Consider the following 26420-nt stretch of genomic DNA (forward strand, 5'->3'; position numbering starts at 1 on the left):
TCTTGGTCTTGCTCCTGTGCTTGCGCAGTCTCACCCATTGTCAAGCAATCCACTAGAGCAGGGATGAGCAACTTATTTTACTGCAGGCCGCATGAGGAACTTAAAATGTTGTGGCGAGTCGGTTAAAAATAGGATCTCAAATACAATCAATATGACGTCATATTACGATGCTATAAAACAAATAAGCTAATTAACTTGTTATTATAGGTTAGGGGTTGTGCGTCGCTCTTATAAGAAGGAAAAAATTGCGAATATAGGCTATTTGTTTTAAAAAGCAAACTTTAATTTAGACAGAGAGCAAGACGTCGAACATCGAACACAAAATCAATGTACATTACCGATATATTAGCGTTTGAAAAATTGTGGGTCGGTGACCCAAAAATTAAGTTTAAATACGTAAATATTTCGCACAAAAACTTGCAGTGTGTTTTGCTTTTGAAAATTTAGTTACCAACGTGTTACTTGCGGTACAATTGCAAAGACGATAAATCGAGTGAAACGTACAACATGACAATAAATAAATTAGGTTGACAAAATTTGAATCGGTATGTTTAACAGTTTAGAAAACGGCCGATATTTCGTTCATGTTTAAAAGACGGAATACGGTACATTCAACTGAAACTCAAAAAATAAATATTCGGCTAAGTTTGTTAAATTTTCGTCGGGGAGTAGGCCACAGAGCAGGCAATGTCAATTTTAGTATTTAAAACAGGCTAAAAATAAAGGGTTAACGACTAAATCCGTCCCCGGAAAGAGTGTGTACGATATAACCGACGATATAACCTAGTAGCAACTTTCGGCGCGTCGGTCAACTGCTCTTCGCCTATTCATCTAAGAGCATCTGCATTTTTATGTTTGACATCCGGACGATGTATTAGATTAAAATCGTGTTGCGACAGGTGCTGGACCGATCGTGCATACTGGTCATAGAGGTCCTTGGACTGATATGGTCAGTCCGCAAAGTAAAACTTTGGCCTAGGAGGTAGCAGCGAAATAACTTGGTGGCATGAACGACCGCTAATAATTTTTTGCGCTTGGTGGAATATTTTCGTCCTGTTTTAGTTCTGCTGCCATAGGCTATAACGTGTTCTTTTCCCTCTTTCCACTGCGCTAACACGCATCCAATGGCAAAATAACACGCGTCGGTGTCTAATACGAAAGGCTTCTGGAAATCAGGGTAGCGAAGGACTGGTGATCTTATCAAAAATGATTTCAGTTTGGCAAAGCATGTCTGACACTCGTCCGACCTTGCAATGGCTTCGACTTTTCTTTTAGACGGTGAAGCGGCGCAGCTAAGTTGGCAGAATCACGTATGAACTTAATAAGACGTTAAACCAACGAACTGTCGTACTTGCTTTGTATTCTTCGGGGCCGGCCATGATTTTACTGCAGCAATTTTTTCGGAGTCACACAAAACACCATTCGACAGAAACAATGTGGCCTAAATATAAATTTACCAGAGGAGCTGTTTTTGATTTATATGTGGCCTAAAAACTTTACCTCTTTCTTGAAAAGAGCGCACTTCTTGGGCTTGAGTGTCAGGCCCGCGTCGATCGTTTTGATATCATCAGAAATAAGCGAGTACTTCTTGCCGTTCTATGCCATTCAAAACAATACGCATTAGTCGCTGGAAACCAGCAGCGGAATTGCAAAGACCCATTGGCATCACATTGAACTCGAACATACCCATGTGGCTCGCGAAAGCGGTCCTTTTCGCGGGAAGTCTTATCCATAGGAATTTGCCAATACCCAGATTTTAAATAGTGTAGGCTACTAAAATAGGTGGAGTTAGATAAAATATCGAAGCTTCTACTGTAGCTGTTTTTCTTTGTCACCTCATTTAGGCAAAAACGAGTTTCATCTGACTTGAGGCCTTTGACCAGATGCGATTTGTACGATAGACTGTTTAGGTAAATCACCGAGGTCAAACCTGCTAGCGTCCTGGTCCAGTGGCTGGTAATAGCCGGAGCGAAGGTCGGCTACCTCTTGTCGTAAATGGTCGATCGTTTCCATAAAATCCCCTATTTGGCGTTGGATTTCCTTTCGGAAAGCTAATAAGACGGGGTCTGCAGCAACACTCTCCGTCGTAGCATAATTGCTAATTTGGTCTACATTCTGTGAGGGCTGGCACGCAATGGTCACGTTTATCAACGCTTTGGTAAAGCAAGTTCAATTATAGCGCACCGTATGTCATGCCACGGGTGTTGGCTTCAAGTGACGTACTGCCTCTGAATAGCTGCAAGGGTGGGGTGCCACATACCAGTTCTGCCGACGACGTGTGTAGGTCCTTATTTGGAGCGGTCCGTATGCCCAGTAGCACCCATATGGAAGTTGATCAACCAAGTTGAGTCCGTTTAGGCGAGCCAGCAACGCAGACTTTAGATGGCGCTGGAATCTCTCGACGAGTCCATTTGACTAGGGATGATAAGAAGTGATGCGATAAATTTTCACACCGAGCGTGTTAATTATACTTAACTATAATGGTGAAGTGAACTGGTGGCGCCACGATCTGATGTAATGTCCGCGGGAACCCCGAAGCGGCTTACCCAGTTGCTAATAATACACGTGTACAAGTAACGGTCGTTGCGTCTGGCATCAGAACAACTTCCGGCGAACGTTTAAATCTATCCACCATTGTTAATAGAAAGCTGTAAACTTGACATGAAGCAGGGGACCAACAATATATATGTTCACATGATCGAAACACTTACCTGGATCTGCGTACCTTACCAGCGGAGCTGCATTTCTTCGCCCACCAACCGACTTGTTTGTGGAGGCCGTGCCGAACATATTTTGAGGATATGATTTTTCTAGTGGTCCGAATAGACGAGTTCGATAAGCCATGTTTGACGTCAAAAGTTTGCTCTAAAAAGGTTGTAGTATAATGGGACGATGATATCCGGTGGACGTATCACGTAATAAAACAACTCTTGGCGAGCCAAGCGGAATCTGTTCTATATATAGGCCATAGATAGTTGTTGTGTAAGCTTCAACTTCCGGACATTTTTGTTCCGCAGCTAAAGATGCGTAATCGATGTTAAGTACATCATTTTGACGATTTTCACTAATGGACGACAAGCGAGAAAGTGAATCAGTCACACAGTTTTTTTTACAAATATGCTGTACATCAATTACAGAAATATGTCGTTGTTGCCGCGCAGACCATGGGTATGATGCTTTTGCAAACGCGAAGTTTAAAGGTTTGTGGCCGGTAAATGCGGTAAACCTACGCCCTTCTAAAAAGTTCCGAAAATATCAGACCGCCTGGTTAAGGGCAACTAGTTCCCTGTCGAACATGCTGTACCTCGTTTCTGGTGGCCGCAAATAACGACTGAAAAATGCTGTTTTTGGTTTTCCAGCCAGAGCTTCATAAATTGGTTTCATAACTTTGGCTGCAGGCGGTATAAAAGCGATGATAAAACTGGTTCATTCCCGCTAAGTCTTGCAGTCCCTTGATGGTAGATAGTGCAGGACATTATCTGATGATTTATACCTTTTGAGGAAGTGGTGCTGCTTCATTCTTGTTGATATGATGCCTTCAAAAGTCACTTTCTGCGACTCCGAATATGCCATTGTTTGCGTTAATACCTAACCCATGTTGAACTAAACGGCGAAACAGTTGTCGCAAATTCTGCCTGTGCTCTTGGACAGATGAGCTGGCCACAAGTATATCATCAATGTAGACGAAGACAAATGTCAGGTCTTGGCAAACCGTATCCATAAGACGCTGAAATGCCTGCGCTGCGTTCTTGATCCCGAAAGGCATTCGTATGAATTCAAATTAGCCAAATGGGCTTATGTTTGCGGTCTTGGGAATATCTTTTTGTGCCACTGTGCCACTTCAACCTGGTGATACCAGCGTACTAGATCAACTTTTGAAAATACATTTGCGCCAGACAGGAGCGCAGAAAAATCTTGTATATGGAATTGCGTAGCGATCTGGTTCTGTGACTGCATTAAGTCGACGATAATCGCCACAAGGTCAAGGGTGATTAATAACCAACAGCTTGTGGAACGCCGAATAAAATCCATTTCCAACATTTTGCTGAATTCAGCTTTTGTAAGTTGCAATTTTTCTGGTGGCAGTCTTCGTGCTCTTGCGTGAATCGAAGGTCCTGCGGTAAGAATATGAAGTTCACACCATGTTTCGTCAAAGTTCGCAAAAAGCTTGTACAGGAAATCTGAGGAAACTCCATGATTATGTAATTGTAGCGACTTTTCAACTTTGCTACTGTGTACAATCCTTGAGGCGCTTGTGATGCTGTGTGCAAGGCGATGCTAGTGAACGACATAGCATTTACAAGGCGTCGGCGCCGCAGTTCCCCCAATAATGAGTGAGCTCTGAGAAAATCAACGCCAAAGAGGGGGCAGGAGCCATTCGCTAAAATAAATTTCCAACAAAGTGTGCCTGAAACCAGCTTGAGGAAAACAACACAAATCAGGTCCTTGTTGTTGTGCTCGCCGTTCCTTTTTCGTTGCTGGCAGAACGCAACCAGAAATTTGCAGCCAGATGGCTTGTCAAAAACATAAAAAAGGTTTTGCGGCTTGACGGCCGCCAAAGTTACCAGGGGCGATTTTTTTTAGGTGCGACCGGCTTGATCGTTTCCCTAAAATGTACAAGGCGGGCAGCATTATCGGGCTTTATCTCCAAAGCGGCGGTGGTAAAAGCACAGCCATCCACTTTTTTTGTCAGGTTTATGCCATGTTTGACGGCGAGATGGCTCTTTTTACAGCAGATAGCCACTGTGATGGAATGCGTGCCATCCTTAAAGTATCTGCGCGTTGCGTCGACGAGCGCGGGTCAGTGAAATCTCTGTTGCACGAACAACGCGCATATAGTTTCTAGAAAAACGTGATAAAAAGAAAACATTTTGTGTGCCTTTCAAGCAAACTTGGCATGTCATTATTGTCATCCATTAATGCGAATGGCTTGCGGTCGCCGAGTTCTGGCATGTTGATCAATTTCGCTGCTCTTTCGTGACTGGACATGAAAGAAATCGATAGCAAGCGCCTTTTTAGATAATCGTATTTGTGATGATCTTGGTCTTTTTTCGAAAGATCGATAACTCTTCGGGCTGTTTCTTGATCTAACGCGGACACGACGTAGTAATGCTTTGTGTCATCAGCAGTTATTCGTTTCAGAGCGAAGTGTGCTTCGGTCTGCTGAAACCACACGCGCGGTTTGAAGTCCAAAAAATTGGTAGTTTTAAAGAAACAGCGTTTTGTTATTTGGGCAAAAAGCCGAAATATTGTGGTAGGATTCTAGACTTGCGCACGTCAATGCAATTTCCTATGCTAGGCGGCCGTAGATATTCCAGCAAAATTACCCTCAAAGAATGGACTCTGTCAAGAAAGGCTAATGCACTAAGAACTCATAATTACGCTTTAGGAATAGAATAAGGCTTCCCCAAGACTCGACCAGAGTTTCTGTGCTGCCACCTAGTGGCAAGTATTTTATAATATAGGGTACGCTAAGAGTTCCGCTAGGCGTCGCACCATGCATATAGGGGTTTATTTTTTCTCTCTCTGTACAGAAGAGGGTTGGCTCTTTCTGACGGCGTGTTTATCATTAGGGTAGACCCAGCACAACGGCAACTTCACTATTTTAAATTCGGGCAAAAAGCCGAAATATTGTGGTAGGATTCTAGACTTGCGCACGTCAATGCAATTTCCTATGCTAGGCGGCCGTAGATATTCCAGCCAAATTACCCTCAAAGAATGGACTCTGTCAAGAAAGGCTAATGCACTAAGAACTCATAGTTATGCTTTAGGAATAGAATAAGGCTACCCCAAGACTCGACCAGAGTTTCTGTGCTGCCACCTAGTGACAAGTATTTTATAATATAGGGTACGCTAAGAGTTCCACTAGGCGTCGCACCATGCATATAGGGGTTTATTTTGGCTCTCGCTGTACAGAAGAGGGTTGGCTCTTTCTGACGGCGTGTTTATCATTAAGGTAGACCCAGCACAAGGGCAGCTACACAAATCTAAATTCGGGCAAAATGCAAACATAAATGACCGTGACCTTCAATAAAATACGCCAGGTGTCGCCACTTGCAAGATAATATCCCCCTGTACAAATTTATAGGAAAAATGCTTTCACCTTCGGGAAAAATATGACCAGCCTAACCAGCTATACTTTAACCTTTGGATTTTAAATTATAAAAACTAAATTTTGGTACTGTACCTTTTTCCGCTCAAAAAAAAAAAAAAAAAAAAAAAACAGTGGTAGGATTCTAATTTTGATGTTTAAGTATTGGGTTATATTAACAATTGTGGTTTTTATTTGCAACTTCATTATTAAAAAAAAACTTTAAAATATTTTAAATACTTTTTATTGCGAATGAAAACGTGCAAGGTGACACTAAAACAAATAGGAATTCTTCTATAACTGAAAACTTTAATTTCCACATACAAACACCAGAGTACTTCATTTACATGCATGAATAGAAATACATTATATTTCTCAAATAGGCAATGATTACACCTAATCAACAATAAGGACAACAAATGTTTAACAATGTTTAAAAAAACGCTTTGAGTTTAATTATCATGCATAGTCTGCAAAATCAGTGAATATTTTGTCTTGACCAGTATAAAACAAATTTACCATGAATACCAGGATGCCATATTAAAACATTTTCATGATAAAGTCACAGTTTTGATTTTCTATTTTTTTAAAAAGTTATTCACAATAAGTAGACCATTTAGTTCCCAACATACAAATATAAAAACCTTAAAAAGGATAAATATTAACCAGGAATATTTGATCGTTGCCAATACATGATTCCAGGCCATGGCAACATTTGTCATTTAATAGCTGGTACCTTAAAAAATTAAAAATAAATATTCGTTGTCGGCAGGATTCGAACCTACGCGGGCACTGCCAAACCAGAAATAAAATGAAATCTTGGGTAATAAAGTTCGCGGTGCAATCTGTTTTCTGATGAAGACATTCAAGTAAGTCAAGAGACATTCCACAAATCCACTTTACTGCAGTGTCATCAAATGTTTATAAAAATCTAAAAAAACAGAAAAATTTAAGGGTTTGAAAGACCTAAAATTACTTAACATGTGTTGAACATAATTCGAAAACAAACAGTACGAACATCATGGTCAACACAATAAATAACAACTATATTTTAGCAATGTGTTTTAGCAACGCATTTGCTAAGCACATTACATCAGCTGGACATACAATAAATTCAAAGACAAAACATGGGTTTTAAAGACTTCTTTGACATTTAATGGCTTTTTGGCAATCCTGTAAAACTAATCAAGATGCTTTTCGCAATTTGTGTTAAATAAGAATTTTGCTGAACATAAAAAAAATACTATAAAATCCATATAATTGCACTTGTCAATTCTGAATAGGGGTATGTATTTATTTATTTTTTTTTAATAGAGTTATTTATAAAATTATTTAAAAAAAATATCTTACCTTCTGCCATCGTGTGGTCAGTATTCTTCGTCTGAGCTTTCAACTTTTTTCGACCCACTCGTGTATGACGATCTGATTGATGATGTCATAATGTCGTGAACTTTTGGGGTCGGGTCTTCTTCCAACGAACTCGAAACAACTCCGAGCTGATGAAGTCGCCATTCAAGCGCTGGTAAAAATATTGAAAAAAATTATCAATAAATAACGTTGTAAATTCTACACCTGTATTGTAAATTAAAAAATATTTGTATTATTTTTTTTTTACAAATTTGACCTTCGCTAGTAAGGCTCCACAACAGTGGTAATTACATATTTGTCGTGTGGTGTTAGCTTTTTTGCAATGTTTTATTCTTATACTGACTTTAATGCCAAATGCATGATATGAAGTAGAAGTCACAGAACTAATGTGAAAAAGAAAACTTAAGAACACAATGCTCTTATGAATACATTGACTTAAAGATAAAAAAATCACTGAAAATTTAGAGAAAAAGTGTTGCATTAAGCTCACAAAAAATTGCGCACATTTCTCAATATATCCATTTTTAAGATGATTTTGACGAAACAAATTGTGGTGCAAAAATAAAAGTTTTATTAAAACTGAGTCGCTGCCCTTGTTTGTCCAAGCTTTCTAATTTGTATAATTATTGTTACTAGGGGTGTCTGTTACTTTGACATGGCTAAAATACCTCTATTAAATTATGATCGATCGGCACCGATATCACCCTAGTATCGGACGAGTACAAATACTCAATATTATTGAATATCCTTAATTGTTAGCACACTCACCATCTTGCTTTAGGTTCATTCCACCTAACGACATTGGACCGATCCATTGCGCAACCATCTCCGAGTCTTTGTAAATGAAGATCGTGGGGACGTTTTTGTCTGGGTAATTTGGGATACAGGTCGTCGCAATACTTTTCAGGAACTTTACCATCGGAAATTTAGCGGCTAACCGGCTCAGGTGTTGGTTGATCAAGGCACATTGAGGAATTCTGCATAAAAATTGTCAATAAAAAAAAAAGTTGGATTAAACAAAAATTAAAATCTCAAATGTTTAAAACTGCCATTATTAATATAATTAAATTAAATATGCTTAAACTTATAAAAAAATACGACTACTACCCACAGTATCAATTCAATATTCCCTGTCAATCTGGTTTTAAAATTAATAATAATAGCAAGGTAGTTTAGCAAACAACTGCAAAGACTTTAAAACATTCAACCAGAAAAAAAAGAAACTGGCAAAATAGGCAGTACACCGAATCTGTTGATCTATGCAAATAGGCAGTTAATTATTTTAGCCCTTAGTTAGACATTTAATAGTCAAGCTAAATAAAATTAGATTTTTTTTAAATGAATTTTTTGTTACTCTTGCAAATTAATGAAAGATGCATAGTGCCTTAACATACAACCATATATGTACAACAGCTGTGATTTAGCCCTTCAGAAGTTGTTGCTTGATCAATAACAATGGCTTAAATATTGTATTACAACGAAAGCATTTAACAGATTAAATATTGTTCATGCAAGCCATACGTTGTTTTTCTAGCATGGCTTGCATGAATATTTTGCAAATAAAGTGAATTTTTCTTCTAATTCCTTTTTAAAAAAATAATAAATAACGAAACAAATAACAACAACATCCTTAACTGTGGAACATTACACAGAAATCAAACAATTTCCTCACCCCTGATTATAAAGATGAAGCACGACCCAGATCCCATCGCCCGCTTTATTGACTTCTTGTACGTAATCAACAGCAGAAATTTCACCGACTTCACCAAACTTAGATTTTGCCTGGAGAGCCATCATCTCAGCAATACGTTTCTGCCTGCAAAAACAATAAGGTTTTTTATCAAGCAAGATGATTTTATAAAAATAAAGCTCATTTTCTACTTAACCTTATTTGCATCTCTCTTATTAAGATAGTAGCTCACCTGTACATCTGCATCACTCTTTCATCTTCTTCGTCCTCAAACTCATCAAGTTCGTCCATGTCCATTTCATCGTAGTTGTTAACTGAACAGGAAAAAATACATTTACACCCACAATACAAGCCAGTCAGTGAAAGAAACTCTTTTTTTAGTTGAACACAAAAGATAGCAGCAAGAAAATGGCTTAAAACTATCATCGCTTTAATTGCAAAACTACTTGAATTTTATTTCAATATGCATACACAAACAATTGGTAAAAAAAAAAAAAAGCATATATACTCGAAATGAATATTCTAGATTCATTATATAGTCTATATTTAAAATCTATTATTCTAGAATCTAGAATATCTAGGTAACTTTTGAACATATCTGAAATACCACAATAAAAAGTTTATTACTTACCGACAACAGTCTGGTCAACCTCCTCGGGTGGTGGGGCTGGTTTCTCTTTTTTCGGGAGAATTCCGTGTTTTCTCAGTGCATCGTTCCATTCTGTGTCTTGGTGAATATCCTGTTAAATATTTTCAGTTCAAAGTATTAACCAAGATAAACATTTGCTTGATAAACCAATTAGGTAATGTCAAATTCACAGCAAACTTCTTGTTCATAAAGTTTAGTCGAAAGTATTTATAAAAATTTTTAAATGTAGCTGGCTTTTAAGATTACAAAACTTAAAATTTGTTTAACACACTTTGAATAATATTCTTTAATATTTACTTGTGACAGCCCCTAATACTTAAATAAAAAAAGAACAATTAGGGATTTATCTACAATTTAAAAACGTGTTAAACAATTTAAAATTCATGTTTAAAAAACATAATTATAAAATAGATGAGAAGCAACAATTTAAAAATAGTTTTAACCAAACAGATACAAGAATAAACGCAACAAACCTGCATTTTTTAAGGTTGTGAAGTTGACAGTTAGTAATATTATTTTGCTACTAGTCTGCAAAGAAGAAACAAACGCTTAAGAATCTCAAAGGTGTGAAAATTTCCACAAAAAAGTGCAACAATTCACACTAATTATGGGACAGTTGGCTGGGAATAGACAAAGTGCAAAGAAACACAAAACAGTTTGGTACTTTCTTTTGTAGTTGTGCTATATTCAGGGCTACCATAGCTCTAATATCAAAAATGAGAAAGCCGAGAACAACCATGAGCGAACAATCTGTTGAAATTGTGGATATTATGAGTAGATTTGCATTCACAATTCTTGGTTTGTTAAAAAACAGGCCAAAAAGAAAGAAAGTCACATTTTTTAGAAATAAGAACAAATAATTTTTGTAAGCTTGACTAATGAAAACCTTAGAAATAAGGCTTATATAGCAACCCTTGGTTGTAATGGTAAATCCACCCGGCGAGACAGTTTTGCCCTAAAACATATGAGTTAAAATAAACTTCTTTTGCTACATTTGTTTGCAAGACTTGAAAAAAAATTCCAACATTTACTTGATTTCTACATTCTTTTAATGAAGTGGTATTATTCAGTGTAAAAAGGAAATTGCAAATTATGAAAAAGGATTTTTTTTTAAATTCATGTTGTATTCAATTTCATTTCCACACTATAAATAATTTTACAACTAAGAACAGAATAAAGAGAAAAACATTTTTATCCGAAGAGAAATGACAGTTTTAAAAACAAAAATCAGATGAGTATTATTTCCCACCCATTTGTGAGTTTTTATTTGTGTCCATGTTTTCATCCCGCGGTGGAATTGGATTTGCTTTCGGCATTTTCCTTAAAATCATTCCGATTTCTCCTTTCTCCTCGTCGAAACCCTTCCACAGTTCGTACAACTTTAGAATAATCCTTGTGATTTCTATGATTTTGTCCATGTCAACATTAAGCTCGGCAAACCACTGTTTTGTGTGATTTTCCTGGTTTTGAATTACGCAAGCCATATGAAGACAGGCAAGTGCAATCTGGAAAGGAGGGTAGAGTAGAATGACATCAGTTCTGTAGCTGTCGTTCACAATCTTCCAAGCAATAGGAAGCAGGGTTTCGCTGAGTCCGATATCGTTGCAATACTGCACAAGCGGTCTGTAGGGATGATAAACCACCAGGCAACAGTCCATTAGCTCAAGCAAGTAAAATTCACACTCCCAAACCTGGTTGATCCTGTATTTAAAATCATGCTCGAACGCATAATTAAACTTGCTCTTTATCACTGTGGCAACAGCGGTTATGAGTCTCGTGTTTGAAATCGGTCCGAACTCCTCGACTTTCGACGCAAGGAAAACGCAGGTCGGAGCAAGAAGTAAAGGGTCGCAACTTTTCAGGGAATGTTTCGAGTAGAATCGCTTGAAATAAACTGTTGCTGTCGCGATAACTTGCTGACGTACTTTCAGTTGTTCACCGATCGCTTGCATAACGTTGGCAAAAAACAACATGATCTTCTGATATTCCGTTTCGCTCACAACTTGAAAGTCTTTGTGTCTTTCGCGGATCAGCGCTTCGGACGTCAAAAGCCATTGCTTGAAATGGGAACTTTGCCAAAAGTTGCCGGCCATTTTGTAGAATATATAAAATATAGTGTGCTTTTGTAACTTTTAATATTTTTCACTAAACTTGACCTAATAATTACAGATATTTTTAGTTAAATTTAAATTAGTTATGTTTTTACCTTTATCCCCATATTAATTAAATATTATTGTCAACAAAATAAAGTTTGTTATAGTAATAAAATTTACATAGATTTAACCCCTCTTTATTACTTCTTATTCTTAGAATAATAAAACCAATATTGCTCTATTCCAAAGAAAACATTAGTTTGGTTAGAACGACTTTTTTAAAATACGTAAAATAACGCACCAAAGTTATAATACTATGCAACAAATCTTCAATTTTTAGAGTTAAATTGGCTTTTGTTAACTAGATATGTAAATGAACAGCTGTCCTAATATAGTTGGGCAATAAACTAAGTTGAGCATCCAACGTGTGCATTTGGTTTTATTTTTGCAACATTTTATGTCATGAATTTGTTACAAGAATAAACTAGTTAAATTTAGGCAACTAGTTTTAAGGATTCGAAAATAAAAGACAAAATTAATTTGGGAAAAATATTTTTCGATGTTAAAGTTGTTATTGATTAATTTATTAGAAACAAACAATTCTTTATACTAGACAATAAATGGAAGTTCGTTAAACTTTAGAAATCCGAATTGAGTTGCCGGCAATTTTGGGTGATTTCCCTAAGTTGGTCATCACTACAAAACTCCAAATAAGGTTATGCTATTTGTTAACCTTAGTGTTTAATTTTATTTAAACACTGCTCTTAGTGGCGCGCTTTGCCTAGAGCATGTACGTGTTTGATTACGAAATATTGGCCAAACAAAACCTATTATATTAGTAATCATTTTCGGACAAAATATATTTTTTATATTTTAGTTCATTTAGAGTTGAACTTTTAGTAATGAAGGATGGACTTTATTTTCAAGCTCATTAAGAAACGTATGTCGGAAATGTTAAGAGGTCTATATAAAAGAACATTATAGACGCTATAATATATAGCATTCGCTTATCGCTTGACAATTTATGCATATTTATGGCCTTGGGAACTAACTAGTTGCATATAGTTGCTTTGCAAACAACGTTTTTTAAAGGACACATTTTTATGCCGTATATATATATATACGTATGCGGGAAATGACAAGGTTGTCAGATGTGTTAAGCTCAACATCATACTTGAATATAATTTGGTTGTTTCTTTTAAACTAATCAGTTGCCTTTATGCTTCCCAGTTTGTTTCGTTTTCGTTTTTCACGAAACTAGAAACTTCTTAGCGCGACTGCGTCTGCTTGGAGACTAAAAATGACGCAACTTCTTTATGACGTCGTTCCTCGTGTTAGTGTTCGGGATAAAGCTTGTCTCAAACACTTATCATTAGCGTCTCTGAAAAAAACCAAAAAAAATTTAAAAATCCGTACGAAAACGTACAAAAAAATTACAAAATCTAAGAAAATCTTTGTATTCTTTATCTTATTGTGAAGATCGAATACGAAATAGGTAAGTTTATCAGTTATTTTAGAGTAATTATCAGAAGAATAATATTTTACTGAAAACGGTGTTTTAGTTTAACTTAAACTTCAAGCAGTTTTTTAGCGTCAAAGTAATTTTGGAAACTGTTAAATTTACATTCTTTTTTAATATTATATTTAAAGATATAAAATTATTGAAAAGAAACCTAAATGGTGTAAAACGGTTGCACAACTACAACCAAGCCATTATGCTTCAAAGGTTACAAAGTAAATATTCAAATCATTCCTAATCTTTATGTTTTTATACTAAAAAACTGGATTCATGATAAAAGTGTTCATTTAAAGATCTTTAATAGATGTTCCATTTTAATATTATTTGTCAAATATTTTACACAATCATTCAAAAAGCTAAAATTGCTACAAATTGTTTTATTTTTTCTATATTTGCAGTAAAAAATGAATAGTTCTACTACCACTTACCCGATGGCCTCTCTTTACGTTGGTGATTTGCACCCCGATGTTACGGAGGCGATGTTGTACGAGAAGTTCTCCCAGTCCGGCCCCGTCCTTTCCATCCGGGTTTGTCGCGATGTTATCACCCGAAGATCGCTCGGATACGCTTACGTCAACTTTCAGCAACCAGCTGATGGTAAAAAAATCATCTTATTTATTATTTTTTTGTTTTGTATATGCATGGTTTTATGTTGTTTGTTGCGTTACTAGTTTGTACCATTGTTCCCTGATTTTACACACAGGTGCCAAAAATCAGTGCGCACTGAAAAATGGGAACCTTGTCATTCTTTTATTGTTAACAAATCTTGTAGATGCCCAAAATTTCACAATTTTTTTTTTTTTAAATAATGTGTCTAGCGGAAACACTTGTTTTAATAAAGATCACAGTTTTTTAGGCCTGCGTTTGCAAAATGTAACAAAACTTTGCATCCTCTTTTTAACACCTAAAAGAAAATAAAAACTTTAAGTTAACTTCTTTATAATTCAGAAACACTTGATTGTACATTTCTTGTTATAAATGAACTCCCAATAAAAAACATTACATCTTACTCGACCATTATTCGAATTACAAATCCTGTTTGTAGCCGAGCAGACAGAATCTCATATTGCATTGACTTTTCCACCCATGCTAAAAAACTCGTCATAAAACCATGACACTTCCATCATTTTTTACATTGTTAATGATGTTTTTAGCTGAGCGGGCTTTGGACACGATGAACTACGACCCGATCAAGGGCAAGCCCATCCGTATTATGTGGAGCCAACGCGACCCATCTCTCCGCAAATCTGGTGTCGGCAACATTTTCATCAAGAACTTGGACAAGTCGATCGACAACAAAGCCCTCTACGACACTTTCTCTGCTTTCGGGAATATTCTTTCTTGCAAGGTTAGCTTTTAGATTAAAATTAATTTAAAGCCTATTCCGCAGTTAATTAATTGTTAGAATTTGATAAAACATATCCTGATGTTTAAAGTGTTGAATGCGGACCTCCAGTTAAAAAATGTACTTTGCATACTTTTAAACCTTGTGCCTAAATTCTGCCGTAATATATTATATATACACAAATATGATATTTTCTACTAAAAATTTATAAGGCTTTGTATATAAATGGCTTGGTTTTTGTCAAGTATTCCTCGCCAAAGATCTTAGACAGCAAGGGATTGGCATGCAATTGGGCTTTGCGGTACGATTAGATATTATTTTTAAGCAACTGTAAAAGAGACAATATTCTAGTATCTATAAAACACCTTCATTCTGAGATGTGCATTTTAAAATATTTCACTTTATTGGCCAGGCCTTTGATTTTTGTACTTTGGTATCTGGACCTCTGCCAATATTAGTAAAGTATCCCCTCTATATTCTATGCTATTTAGCATCAATACATAATTAAACAATTTGTTAATATCGGTGTGTAGTAAAAATATGTATACTTTCTAGGTGTCTTGCCACGATGGTGTCTCAAAAGGATATGGTTTTGTCCATTTTGAAACTGAGGAAGCAGCTTTGAGGGCTATTGACAAGGTATTTTGTAAATTTGTGGATCAATTAAGAAACGATACCTTTGTTCCTAGTTACAGATATAAACAACGTCTAGCTAAAGTACAAAAAAATATACTTTATCGTTTGAAAAATCTCGTTTAATTTATTTGTCTCACTTAACTTTGTTCTAATTTTGTCTTAATAAAACAAAGCCTAACCATTCACTGTTGTCTCAAGGTGAATGGAATGTTGTTAAACGACAAGAAAGTGTTTGTCGGAAAGTTTTTGACTCGCTCTGAACGTGTCAAGAAGATGGGCGAGCGCGTTCGTCAGTTCACAAACGTTTACATCAAGAACTTTGGTGACAAGCTCGACGATGAAGCTTTGAAAGAACTTTTCGAGGTAAATAAGTAAATAACAGCTAAAGGTTTATCATTATGTTGAATGTCACTGAGGGCAAAAGAAAACAATAATTTTTTGGCCTTGCTGAAAACAGTATTAATTGTTTTATAGATAATATACTTAGTTATTAAAAAACATATGCTTTTATGTTTTTGTAAAAATATAATACAACCAAAAGTATTGGCTGGAAATGCTAAATAAAATCTTAAATCTCTGTAGAATTATGTTCTTAAAAGTTAACGGATTGTTTTTTATGATGTCATTGCAGAAACACGGAAGTGTTAAAAGTGTTGCTGTTATGAAAGACCCGAACGGCAATTCACGTGGTTTCGGTTTTGTGGCTTACGAGACTCACGAGGAAGCGCAGCGTGCCGTCGACAACCTCAATGGAATGGACATTGAAGGTAGAAGAAATTTAAAATAAAACCCGTTTTCTTGTTGCGTTAATTGTTTTTAGTCTTATTGCTTTAATATTTAGTTTTAATAAAAAATAGATATCTAAAATTTTACTGTATAAACCATTCAGTATTGTAATTATGTTGTGTTTTATTTTTTCATTAACTTAATCTATACAGTACTCCGAAGTAACTTCACGAACAGTCAATATATGTCAATCTGGCAACTTGTAGCAAATTGACTCAGCTTTTACTAGATTACTTCAAACAAAGCTGATAACTTGAATAACTTTTGTTTCACTTTATAATACTAATTTCTTATTTCAGACTATATCTTGACTTATGGGTAAAATGACTGTAAGATTGATGGCCATAGGCTTGATTTAAAACTTAGATTATCGTTAGAGAAGGAAATAACTATGCAACAAAAACTCCTAGAGAGCTTCAATAAATTGTCCTTCAGTTTAACATATTATCAAAGTTTGGGACATTTCAAAATTCTGACTCAACAGCATTAGCCCACTGGCAGTGCCTTGCTTATTGATCACCCCTCCTATAAATAAACATTGCTTTATTTTACACCAGGTTCAGCCGAAGTGTTGTACGTTGGTCGCGCTCAAAAGAAGACCGAGCGTCAAAACGAGCTCCGAAGTCAGTTCGAGCAACAAAAGCAAGATCGCATCCAGCGATTCCAGGGAGTGAACCTTTACGTGAAGAACCTCGATGATAATATCACTGAGGAAGATTTACGGGAGGCCTTCACCGCATATGGGACCATCACTTCAGCAAAGGTATTAGATGGATGGTGAATTAATGTAAACAATTTTAAGGCTGTAAATTACTTTTAAAGCCTAAATGGCGTGACTGGTGTCCATGATTTGAAGAGCTTTGCTGAAAGTGAAGTTCAAAGTATATTTTTGTTGTTTTAGGAGTTTTTTTCATGTAAATGATATTTAATGGGCATGGATTTATAAAGATTGGATATGTCTTTAAATTTAAGAAAATAACTAGATTTGTAAATTCCTTAAGGCAACATGTTTAGTTTTTACAAAAAAAATGTAATACAAAGCGTATATTTTACAAGCAGACTTTTCTTATTTTAAAAGTTTCTTGCATTTTTTATTTCCCTTTTTATTTTATGTTGTTTCAAGTTTCTTTACTCCCTTATATAGTAACTTGTATTAATTATTTTTAAAAATAAACTTAAACATTCACAGATCATGTACGAAGCCGACCGATCTCGTGGTTTCGGTTTCGTCTGCTTCAGTTCTCCTGAGGAAGCCACGAAAGCTGTGACGGAGATGAACGGACGCATCGTCGGCTCGAAACCACTCTACGTTGCACTTGCTCAGCGTCGCGAGGATAGAAAGGCTCACCTGACTGCACAATACATGCAGAGGATGACCAGCAGTATGGGAGTCAGGATGGCTACTGTGAGTGTTGGCCTATTATTTTACATTTTATTTTGATAATTCATATAATAACTTGTTTTAAATGACCTTACTGTATCATTTTTCCTTTTCATTTTAAAAATACCTTATTGGTATATGCAGCTGTTTTTAACAACCTCAGCCTATTTTTTGTTTTAAATCAACTTTTTGAAATGTTATTTTGATCTGGACAAGCTTTACTTAGTTAACCACAAATTCTACCATGTATATATTTACAAAGATCAATTTTGTCACTATTTTAGGCTGTTTGATTTTATTGGTGTTCTTAAAATGTTTGTTAATTTAATAGATTGAGGTGTTTGAAGGTCGTTAGCCTTTATAATTTGTTTAGCTGCAAGTACTATTCTGTAAATTTTTTAAAACCTTTTTCAAATTTATAGATTCTTGATTAAGACATTTTAGCTACATCATTGTAATCAATTTGTTTTTACCAAAAACAATTTATGTTTTAAAAACTTCACAGAATACATTTTTTTCAGTTTTTTTATCCAACATTCTTACCCAACTAGGATTTAATCGGTGTTTCTTTCATGCTTATCATGAAATCTGACCATAATATGTATTTCCAGCCGAACCAGCTGATGGGCCAGTCGTTCCAAGCTGCCGGTGCCCCCGGGTACTTCATGCCGTTCCAAGGAGCTCAACGAACTTACATGCCGAGTCTGATCCGAGCAACTCCTCGGTGGAACAGCCCCGCCCAAGCAAGCTTCCAGGTAGTTTAGTCTTTAAGTTAGGAAACCAAATTGGTTGCCCAGTTTGTAATAAAATGTGAGGTTCTTTGAGATATGTTGGTTTCAGTCACTTCAGATGATTACCCTATATATTTTGTTTTGATTTTCTTTACTTTCTCTTTTTGATTTTCCAAAATATTTTTTAAAATTACCTATCTTTCATAACTATTCTTGTCAGTACAACTCTAAAGGGGAAAATAATTTAATCTCAAACAGCCTGTAAAAGTTGTAATGGTGTATTTTTGTTAAACTTGGACAAATTACCATTTTTCCTAGGAGCCCTTTCTTGTATTTGTTAAGTTGTAAATTTCCTATAGTGCTGTAGCAAATAATCTTAAGGTTTTCGTCTTTCCAAATAGGACAGATCCTCTTGTTTGAGACTCCGCACTTATTTGCCAAACAGCTGGTGTTGTTTGAACACTGAATAGTAGCACAGGAAGTTATGACTCATACTATAATACATGGCAAACGTGGCATGACCATCATGTCTAACACCGTTGACAGTTTTTTGGTAAATAGTGAACATCTTTTCTGTGAACTGGAAGCCTGTGGGGATTAAACAAAATCAATAGGTCTGGCATATTTAACTTCAAAATGATTAGATCGTAGTTAAACACTTGTGTATAGTATTGCTTTGAAGCAATTTATTTATAATATTCGTTTATTATCAGGTCACCCTAAAAGTTACTCTAAAATTTTTTTTACTTATTTTACCAACACAGAAAAAATGAATCAATAAAAATCAACCAAATTACACAAAAGAAGTTTTTTCATGAACTCTGCACAGTGGAGCTGGCATTAAATAGTGAATAGTTGTGGAACGCCCAATGTTGACATATGGACCTTTTACCACCAAACTATTTTCCCGTACTTTGTTATTTTACAATTGTCCTTACTGATATGGAAGAGATTAATTGTTCTTCCACATTTGATGCCCAAGGGCATAACAACTTCAACACATGTGATTTCTGTACAGACTGTTTTCCTTTTACAATTACCACTCTTCAGTTGTTTTAAATTATAACAATTAAAAAACAAGAGCTTATTACACATTTATTTCTTCTATTAATTGTTATGTATTTGGGCAACACAGACAGGCTAAAATGATGTGTTGCTCAATTAGATGGATAGTTTTCATTGATCATAAAATAAGATTCTGTACATTGCTATAAAGTGGCCTGCACAGAAACGAGCGAGATAAGTTTAATCATAAAAAAATATTTTTATAAATTGAAACATCGATATTCCTTTTTATAATTTCAATATTTCAATAGAATTGGAAATGTGCTTGTTTTCAAGTTAAGAAGCTTATTTTGCGACCATCATTTTAAATTTTTTTAATTAATGACTGTTATTGCAGATGGCTGGTGACATGCGCACAGTTGGACCTCGTGGCCCGTCCGGCCCTGCTATCCGACCGATGACTACCCCTGTGGGTACACGGGGTGCACTACACCCATCGCAACACGTCATGCAACAACCAATCATGCAGGTGACACATTGACCTATATTGCCACAAAATATGGAATTTGAATTTGAATGAATAAATGACCGAACGTGATCCAAGACGAGAAAGTCTAACGAATATTTGATACCTCATGTAACTCATTCAGTTTGCCTTTTTAAAGAGTTCTGTAATCTTAACATATATTGTATAAGTATGTTAGACACTCTTTTTGGTTTATTGATTTGTTTTGCCATTCATTTAAGACGAATTGCGTTGCTCTACATAAAACCCTGGTTTCAAATCATGTGGCAAATAACAAGACCTCTTTAGACTTATACCCTAAAAAGGCCTTAATAATCTGCTGTTTTAACACTGTAAAGAGTTCATGTCCAAACAGGATTGGGGACCAACTAGTTAAAAACGTAAAACAAAAATCAGCGTCAAGAGTTAATATTACAAAATCAGTGTAATATGTTTATATTTATTCTTAAATCACAAGCTGATATTATTAATTTGTTACAACATGCAGGCCGATTTGACAAATTTCATTTTAAAGCCAAAGCAACCAGGTTTTTTCTAACTCCCTAAGCCTTATTTGTTGCAGCCGTTCAAGTACACCCAGAGTGTTCGCAACCCAAGCATGGCCGGCTACCCACAAGGGGGCCAGTCACAGGGTCAGCAACAAGCAGAGTCCAACATCCAACAAGCTGTGCACGTTCAGGGCCAGGAACCACTAACATCAAGTATGCTGGCTGCAGCCCAACCTCAAGAACAAAAGCAGATGCTGGGTAAGTAAAATATATAAATAGGCCTGATTTGAAATGAATATTTAGAAACTGTTAAAATGCTGGGCAAAGAAACTTCAAAGTGCAAAACTTCCAGCCATACTATTTTTTTTTTTGTGAACATATTTTAGCAATTCTTTAAGTTGGATGAAAAAGTTCATAAGGTTTTATGGTTTGATAAGCCTTTGGATAGAAGCATGACCTTGGTGCCAAAATAAAAACACTTGCGTATGTGTGTTTGATGACCTTGTGACAAAAAATGTTTGAGAATACTTTTCTAATCTTACAAAAGTCGAATAAAATGCCAAAACTGTTGTTTTTTTATTGTCAACCATTATTTAATTTTTATATATGCCAAATAGTTTTAAGCTTACAATATCTATAAATAAAACATTTTAAATTGTAGACTTCACAGATTTTATTGAAAGTTGCATATAAGTCTGGTTTTAATAGAGAGATATAGCGATTCCAACTTGCATATTTGCCACTTTTTTCAATACGTTATATTAGTTGGCGTCTGCTTAAGCTGAAAACAGGAAATATACAGCAATCATCCATTTAACTTGCTTCCTAATGCTACTGCATTGATTTAGCTCAAGCCCATAGTTGCACATAAATAACATGGTGAGCAAGTGCATATATGCTTCCAGCCAACTTTGCAAAATACTGCCTAAAGTCCTTAGTGGCTTAATTAATTGATTTTAAGCACAATTTTTCAATGTTTTTCAATGTTAAGGCTACCTGGCATCACTTTAAACTTATGATACATCATACAAACTTGTCAACAGTCAAAATATTTAGGAGTAGCTTATTGAGAACGTAATTTTAGTGGCATTTTTAATAACAATATTTAAAATAAAACACTTTTAAAACAGTCTTTAAACAAGTAAACAAGTGCTGTGTGACAACCCTGTGCTTAAATACGCTTTTAACCAAGTAAGCCTTGATTAAGAACCTTATTTCATTGACAAGTACTTTAAATAAATAAAAAACATCAATTTTTGTAAACCACTACTTTCTATTTAGTCACCTGTGTATACTGTTAATTATGCTTACAAACAGACTTAAAAAATACATAAAAAAAATCAAAGTTTAACAGTGAGTGTTTCTGACTTTGCAAGCCCTGTAACATAATTACAAGTTCTTAAAATGGAAAATAACACCAATATTTAATCACCTGTCGACTGTTGTGCTTACAAACCAACTTAAACATATGTTAAAAATTAAAACTGAACTCAGTTTACTAACTTGCATCTCATGATGCCATGAAGTTCCCATCAGTTGTGTGTAATGTTTAGTTTTTTTTATTGATTTAACGACAATCAGGTGGCAGTCTTACGACTGAAGAAAACCTTTTGTTGTGACACCAAACTGTTTTAAGCAACAACACGTAATAACTCAATATTAGAAACTGAAATTTATGCACACCGTTAAATAAAGTGAGAGATTCCGTGAAAATAAATCCGGATGTTTAGTTGTAGCTTCTTTTTCCTCCCTCAAATTTTATATTCATTAACAATGTAAAGTTGTACTCCCAGTTTACCAACCTCAATATAAACCTTCTTTTTTTTCAGGTGAGCGTCTCTACCCACTTATCGAGTCGAGTCATCCGGACCTCGCCTCCAAGATCACCGGGATGTTGCTCGAGATCGACAACTCTGAGCTCCTCCACATGCTTGAGTCGCGCGAATCACTCAAAGCTAAGGTCGAGGAGGCGGTTGCGGTGCTCCAGGCTCATCAGCACAAGGTACAAGCGGCCCAGGTGGCCAGACAGGCCCGTCCGGCCCAAGCGGCACCGGCTCCAGTGGCCCAGGATGTCCCGACCCCGGTTCCAGTGGCTGTTGGTGGAGCCCAGGAGTAAATGTCCCTTCGATGTCGTCAAAATATCAAAATCTGGTGTCCTTTCTTTTATCTGTTGCTACACCATTCTCAAATTATTTTCCTTTTTTTTTCGGCGTATAGGAAGTAAGGCTGCTTAATTTTTTTTTCGAAAGCTTATTTTTAGTTTAAAAAAATAAAAAATTGAAATATTTTACTCTAAAAAAAAAAACTATAAAAAATTAGTTTCACGAAACGAGATGCTAAACTCGCCTGACAAGGACAAAATTTGCTTTTGTAAATATCTTTGTTTGGCTTTGTTCGTGTTCAAGTTTTTGCCAACCCTGGTCCTATATCCTGTAAATAGACCTTGGTTTGTTAGTTAGAGGAAAAAACAAAGAAAAAATCGCAAACTTTGGTTTCAAAACGATGATTGTTGTTTGATATTGTGTTGAAAGTTGCTTTTCGGTGTTGGTTGATTTCATTTGCTTTGCGGATTCGGGAATAAAAGTGGAGCTTCATTCATTCAACTTCGCTGCTTTTGTTAAATTTTTAACTCTAAAAAAATCAGCTTCTGGGTTATTTCGTAGAAACAAGTTTGGTTGAAAATTCTGTCATAATGTAACATGACATGATTCCAAAGCCGGTGGTTATTACATGTGCCTGCAACTTTTTCCAATTTAAAAAACGTGTAAGTTTTTTTAGTTAAATGGGAAGGATTATATTCAGGGCCGGATTGGCGGTACTCGAATTCAAACATTTGCGGTAAAATATAATGCTATTGCGTTAGATTAAACTTTTGATAATGCGAAGAAAATAGAAAAAAACAGTAATTCTAAATTTATTTTATTTTCATTTTTTTAAAGGTATGAAAAAAAACTGCGTGGAAACGGTAAAAAGTTATCTCAAAATGTGACGTCATAAAGTTACGTCAAACGTAACGCACTTTTATATTACGAAGTCGAAAAACACCCGCTTGCAGCGCGAAAATGCCTTTGAAAAGTTCAAGCTGCTTAAATTCAATTTCAAACAAGGGCGCGCTGAGACGCACGGCGACATAGGGCTAAAATAGACCTATACTGTTCATTTATAGCAAAAATGGCACAATTTGAGTTATTTGGAAGGCCCATGGCCATATGCCCTCTGGATCCGCCCCTACGAGTGGACATTTATGTGAAAAAATACACTTTTGCGCAAAATACACAGATCGAGTCTCAACCCAGTTTGCAAAACGTGATTTTTTAAAAATAAAATTCAGATTGCAAACCGTTCTTCACATTATTTGTTGGCACATTTCGTTCAACAGAGAAGACCGACAGCTGTGAGTTAAGGAAGCCGCGGATGTGGTTTACTTCCTGAGGCTGGGCACGAAATAACCTTGAATCAAGCTTTGGTGGGAATAATCGATGGAAACGCGCCTTTAACTTTTGTGCGTGCTTAGAATTGAGAGAAAAATGCTTTTCTGGTGGAGACAAATTGTGTTAAAAACTATAAACTGAATGTTTTAGCCCGTTCGAACAAATATTTTGAGTTGTAAGTATGTTGATAATTTTGAACAACAGTTGTTTAAATAGCGGTTTGCTGGCCTGCTAAAATTGATGTTTTAAGTTGCAAACCACTGGTGTATTAAAATATACCGCTTTTATAAACGGTTCATTTCAGTCCAAGAGCTGCATTTAAGTATGTTTTACATTTGTTTATATTGTGAATTACTTAGATATAGGAGGAACTAAAATCTTGTAGGTGCTTAAGCCATCTAAAGAGGTAAAAACGACCCTTCTCTAATTACGTTGTTTACAATCCCACAGAACCTAGCCTTAAGATAAACCCAAAACGAAGCAAAATGTCTTCTGGTAAAGCTTGTATCCAAAACCCAGCCCCCGCATTCGTGGGTCAAGCAGTCGTGGATGGATCATTCAAGGAAGTAAGCCTTAAAAGCTACCGAGGAAAGTACGTGGTGCTGTTCTTCTACCCACTCGACTTCACCTTCGTCTGCCCTACTGAGCTTATAGCGTTCAGCGACCGAGCGGACGAGTTTCGTGAGACCAACTGCGAGTTGATTGCTTGCTCCTGCGACTCGGAGTTCAGCCACCTCGCCTGGACCAAGGTGCCTCGTAAGGAAGGTGGTATTGGGGAGATCAACATTCCAATGCTCGCTGATAAATCGATGCAGATCTCAAGGGACTACGGGGTCTTGAAGGAAGATGAAGGCATTTCATTCAGGTGGGTTTGATTTGTAATGGTAACAACTAAAATGTTTTGTTTGTGATAAAACTAAGCATGTGCATAAAGTCATTAAGTCTATTATTTCGACAATTTATAAAAATCTATCAATTTATAAGCAATATAGTTCTGATCAAGAATATAGTGAGTGGTCCAGGAGTTTTGCCAAAACGTTGGAAAACAAAGTTAGAAAACAAAACTATAATCCTAGTGTACAGCAAGTCCTGTATGCTTTACTATATGCATTTTTGTGTTGCAAATAGGTTATTTTCCAAAATTTAAAAGTTCCCCGTCTCTCTTTAGTGTCGCGGACCACAGTTTGAGCATTACTGATCCAATTCAAAGGTACTAATTTAGTTTACTAGGTTCTAACTATACGTTTTCCATTCCAGGGGCCTGTTTATCATCGATACCGATGGAGTTCTACGTAACATCGCAGTGAACGACATGCCGGTCGGTCGTTGTGTGGACGAGGTGCTTCGCTTGGTTAAAGCTTACCAGTTCACCGACAAGTATGGCGAGGTTTGTCCGGCAAACTGGAAACCTGGACGTGAAACGATCAAACCTGGGGTTACAGAAAGCCAGGAATACTTCAGCAAGCAGTAGAGGGTACTCAACTGTTGCAACACATTTGTGTTAAACTGCTTGGCCAACCTGATTTCTCGTCTATATCTTGTATTTATTTATTGCTTCTGCAAGACAGACCAACTTTTGGAACCATTAAGTCAAAATCATTGTTGATTTTAAACGCTACTTTAATATTCACTTAATGTAAAGCTTTATCTGCCAAATTTCATTTAAAGAAATGTGCTGTAATACTTTGATCAATATCATTATTGGTGTAGAGTTATTTTGAAGACGTCGTTGATTTGTTTGCTTGGATTTTTCTTGGTGCCGCTGTATGTTTAAACTTGAAGTTGTTATGTTGCAAGAATACATCAAAACCACTCAAACATTGTGTTTCCAAATTGTGCTTGTCGTAGACATTATAGTTCCGTTATATATTTAAATACATAGGCTATAGCCGAGAAAACTTGGTCTGCGATAAGATATACCTCAAAAAATAGTTTACACACACTATTTCTGTAATGCTTTGCCATTTTGGAATATTGTTGGAAAACCACTTATGAGTCAATTTAACCTAATTGTTTATTGCCTTTTTGTATTTTTAATATTTTTTCAATATTCCAATTTCAATTCGGAATTTAAATGATTTTCGTTGAGCAACCGGTTAAAACCGCCTTAAACTAGTTCAGACCAGAATTTTAGGCAATTTTGAGCATAAAAGTTTTTGAGTGAATTTTGAAAATTTGGAAAGGCTATAATAGTCTTGCCTTTTTTAAATTTTTTAAATATTCCAATTTCAATTCGGAACTAAAATGATTTTTGTTGAGCAACCAGTTTAAACCGCCTCAAACTAGTTTAGACCAGAATTTTAGGCAATTTTGAGTGAATTTTGAAAATTTGGCAAGGCTCTTGCCTTGTTTATATTTTATGAATTTTTTAACCTTAAACAGGTTTTGGGTTTTAAATTCACAAATATTTAGAGATATTTAAAATTTGACCAGGCTAAAGGAAATTTTATTGTACTTACCGTTTTGAAATGTAATTTTTAAGTAATTTACTTTTTAAGGACAACTTAATAATTTTTTTTCAGTAACATTTCTATATTAATAAAAAAATTATTTAGATATGACACCTAGTAGGTACCATTAAGCAGGTATATTATCAAAAAATGTTTTTAATTAGCAAGAAACTACTTTCTGATAATGGGCCAACATTTAAAAATTAACATATTTCATAAAGTTTTAAAAAA

General features: G+C 35.7%; 4 protein-coding genes across 5 annotated transcripts; 2 read left to right on the plus strand and 2 right to left on the minus strand.

The window, feature by feature from the left end:
- Positions 1 to 6327: 6327 nt before the first annotated feature.
- Positions 6328 to 10328, minus strand: LOC146162887 (phosducin-like protein 3). The gene is made up of 7 exons (XM_083383376.1): positions 10272 to 10328; positions 9781 to 9889; positions 9382 to 9463; positions 9132 to 9275; positions 8228 to 8436; positions 7442 to 7610; positions 6328 to 7022 (listed from the first exon to the last, which is right to left on the minus strand). Exons 1-6 carry the CDS (start codon positions 10275 to 10277, stop codon positions 7459 to 7461), a joined length of 702 nt encoding a protein of 233 aa, XP_083239502.1. The 5' UTR covers positions 10278 to 10328; the 3' UTR covers positions 6328 to 7022; positions 7442 to 7458.
- On the minus strand, positions 10328 to 11936 carry LOC146162888 (cyclin-C-like). Its single transcript, XM_083383375.1, has one exon. The coding sequence runs from the start codon at positions 11889 to 11891 to the stop codon at positions 11037 to 11039; it is 855 nt and encodes a 284-aa protein (XP_083239501.1). The 5' UTR covers positions 11892 to 11936; the 3' UTR covers positions 10328 to 11036.
- A 1281-nt stretch (positions 11937 to 13217) lies between these two features.
- On the plus strand, positions 13218 to 22911 carry LOC146162889 (polyadenylate-binding protein 1-B-like). Of its 2 annotated transcripts, none has more exons than XM_083385593.1 (12): positions 13218 to 13386; positions 13809 to 14007; positions 14565 to 14758; positions 15311 to 15394; positions 15590 to 15754; positions 16023 to 16158; positions 16735 to 16940; positions 17367 to 17582; positions 18170 to 18313; positions 19692 to 19823; positions 20383 to 20566; positions 22138 to 22911. In XM_083385593.1, exons 2-12 carry the CDS (start codon positions 13815 to 13817, stop codon positions 22422 to 22424), a joined length of 1941 nt encoding a protein of 646 aa, XP_083241719.1. In that variant the 5' UTR covers positions 13218 to 13386; positions 13809 to 13814; the 3' UTR covers positions 22425 to 22911. The 2 variants fall into 2 exon arrangements, with proteins under 2 accessions (XP_083241719.1, XP_083241720.1); XM_083385594.1 differs by having other exon boundaries at positions 17367 to 17576.
- Positions 22912 to 24203: 1292 nt separating this feature from the next.
- On the plus strand, positions 24204 to 25386 carry LOC146162890 (peroxiredoxin-2-like). The gene is made up of 2 exons (XM_083385596.1): positions 24204 to 24604; positions 24997 to 25386. The coding sequence occupies exons 1-2, from the start codon at positions 24225 to 24227 to the stop codon at positions 25208 to 25210; spliced, it is 594 nt and encodes a 197-aa protein (XP_083241722.1). The 5' UTR covers positions 24204 to 24224; the 3' UTR covers positions 25211 to 25386.
- Positions 25387 to 26420: the final 1034 nt, after the last annotated feature.

The sequence above is a fragment of the Ascidiella aspersa genome, chromosome 3, assembly GCF_963924565.1.
Source record: "Ascidiella aspersa chromosome 3, kaAscAspe10.2, whole genome shotgun sequence".
In the NCBI taxonomy this organism is placed as follows: Eukaryota; Metazoa; Chordata; class Ascidiacea; order Phlebobranchia; family Ascidiidae; genus Ascidiella; species Ascidiella aspersa.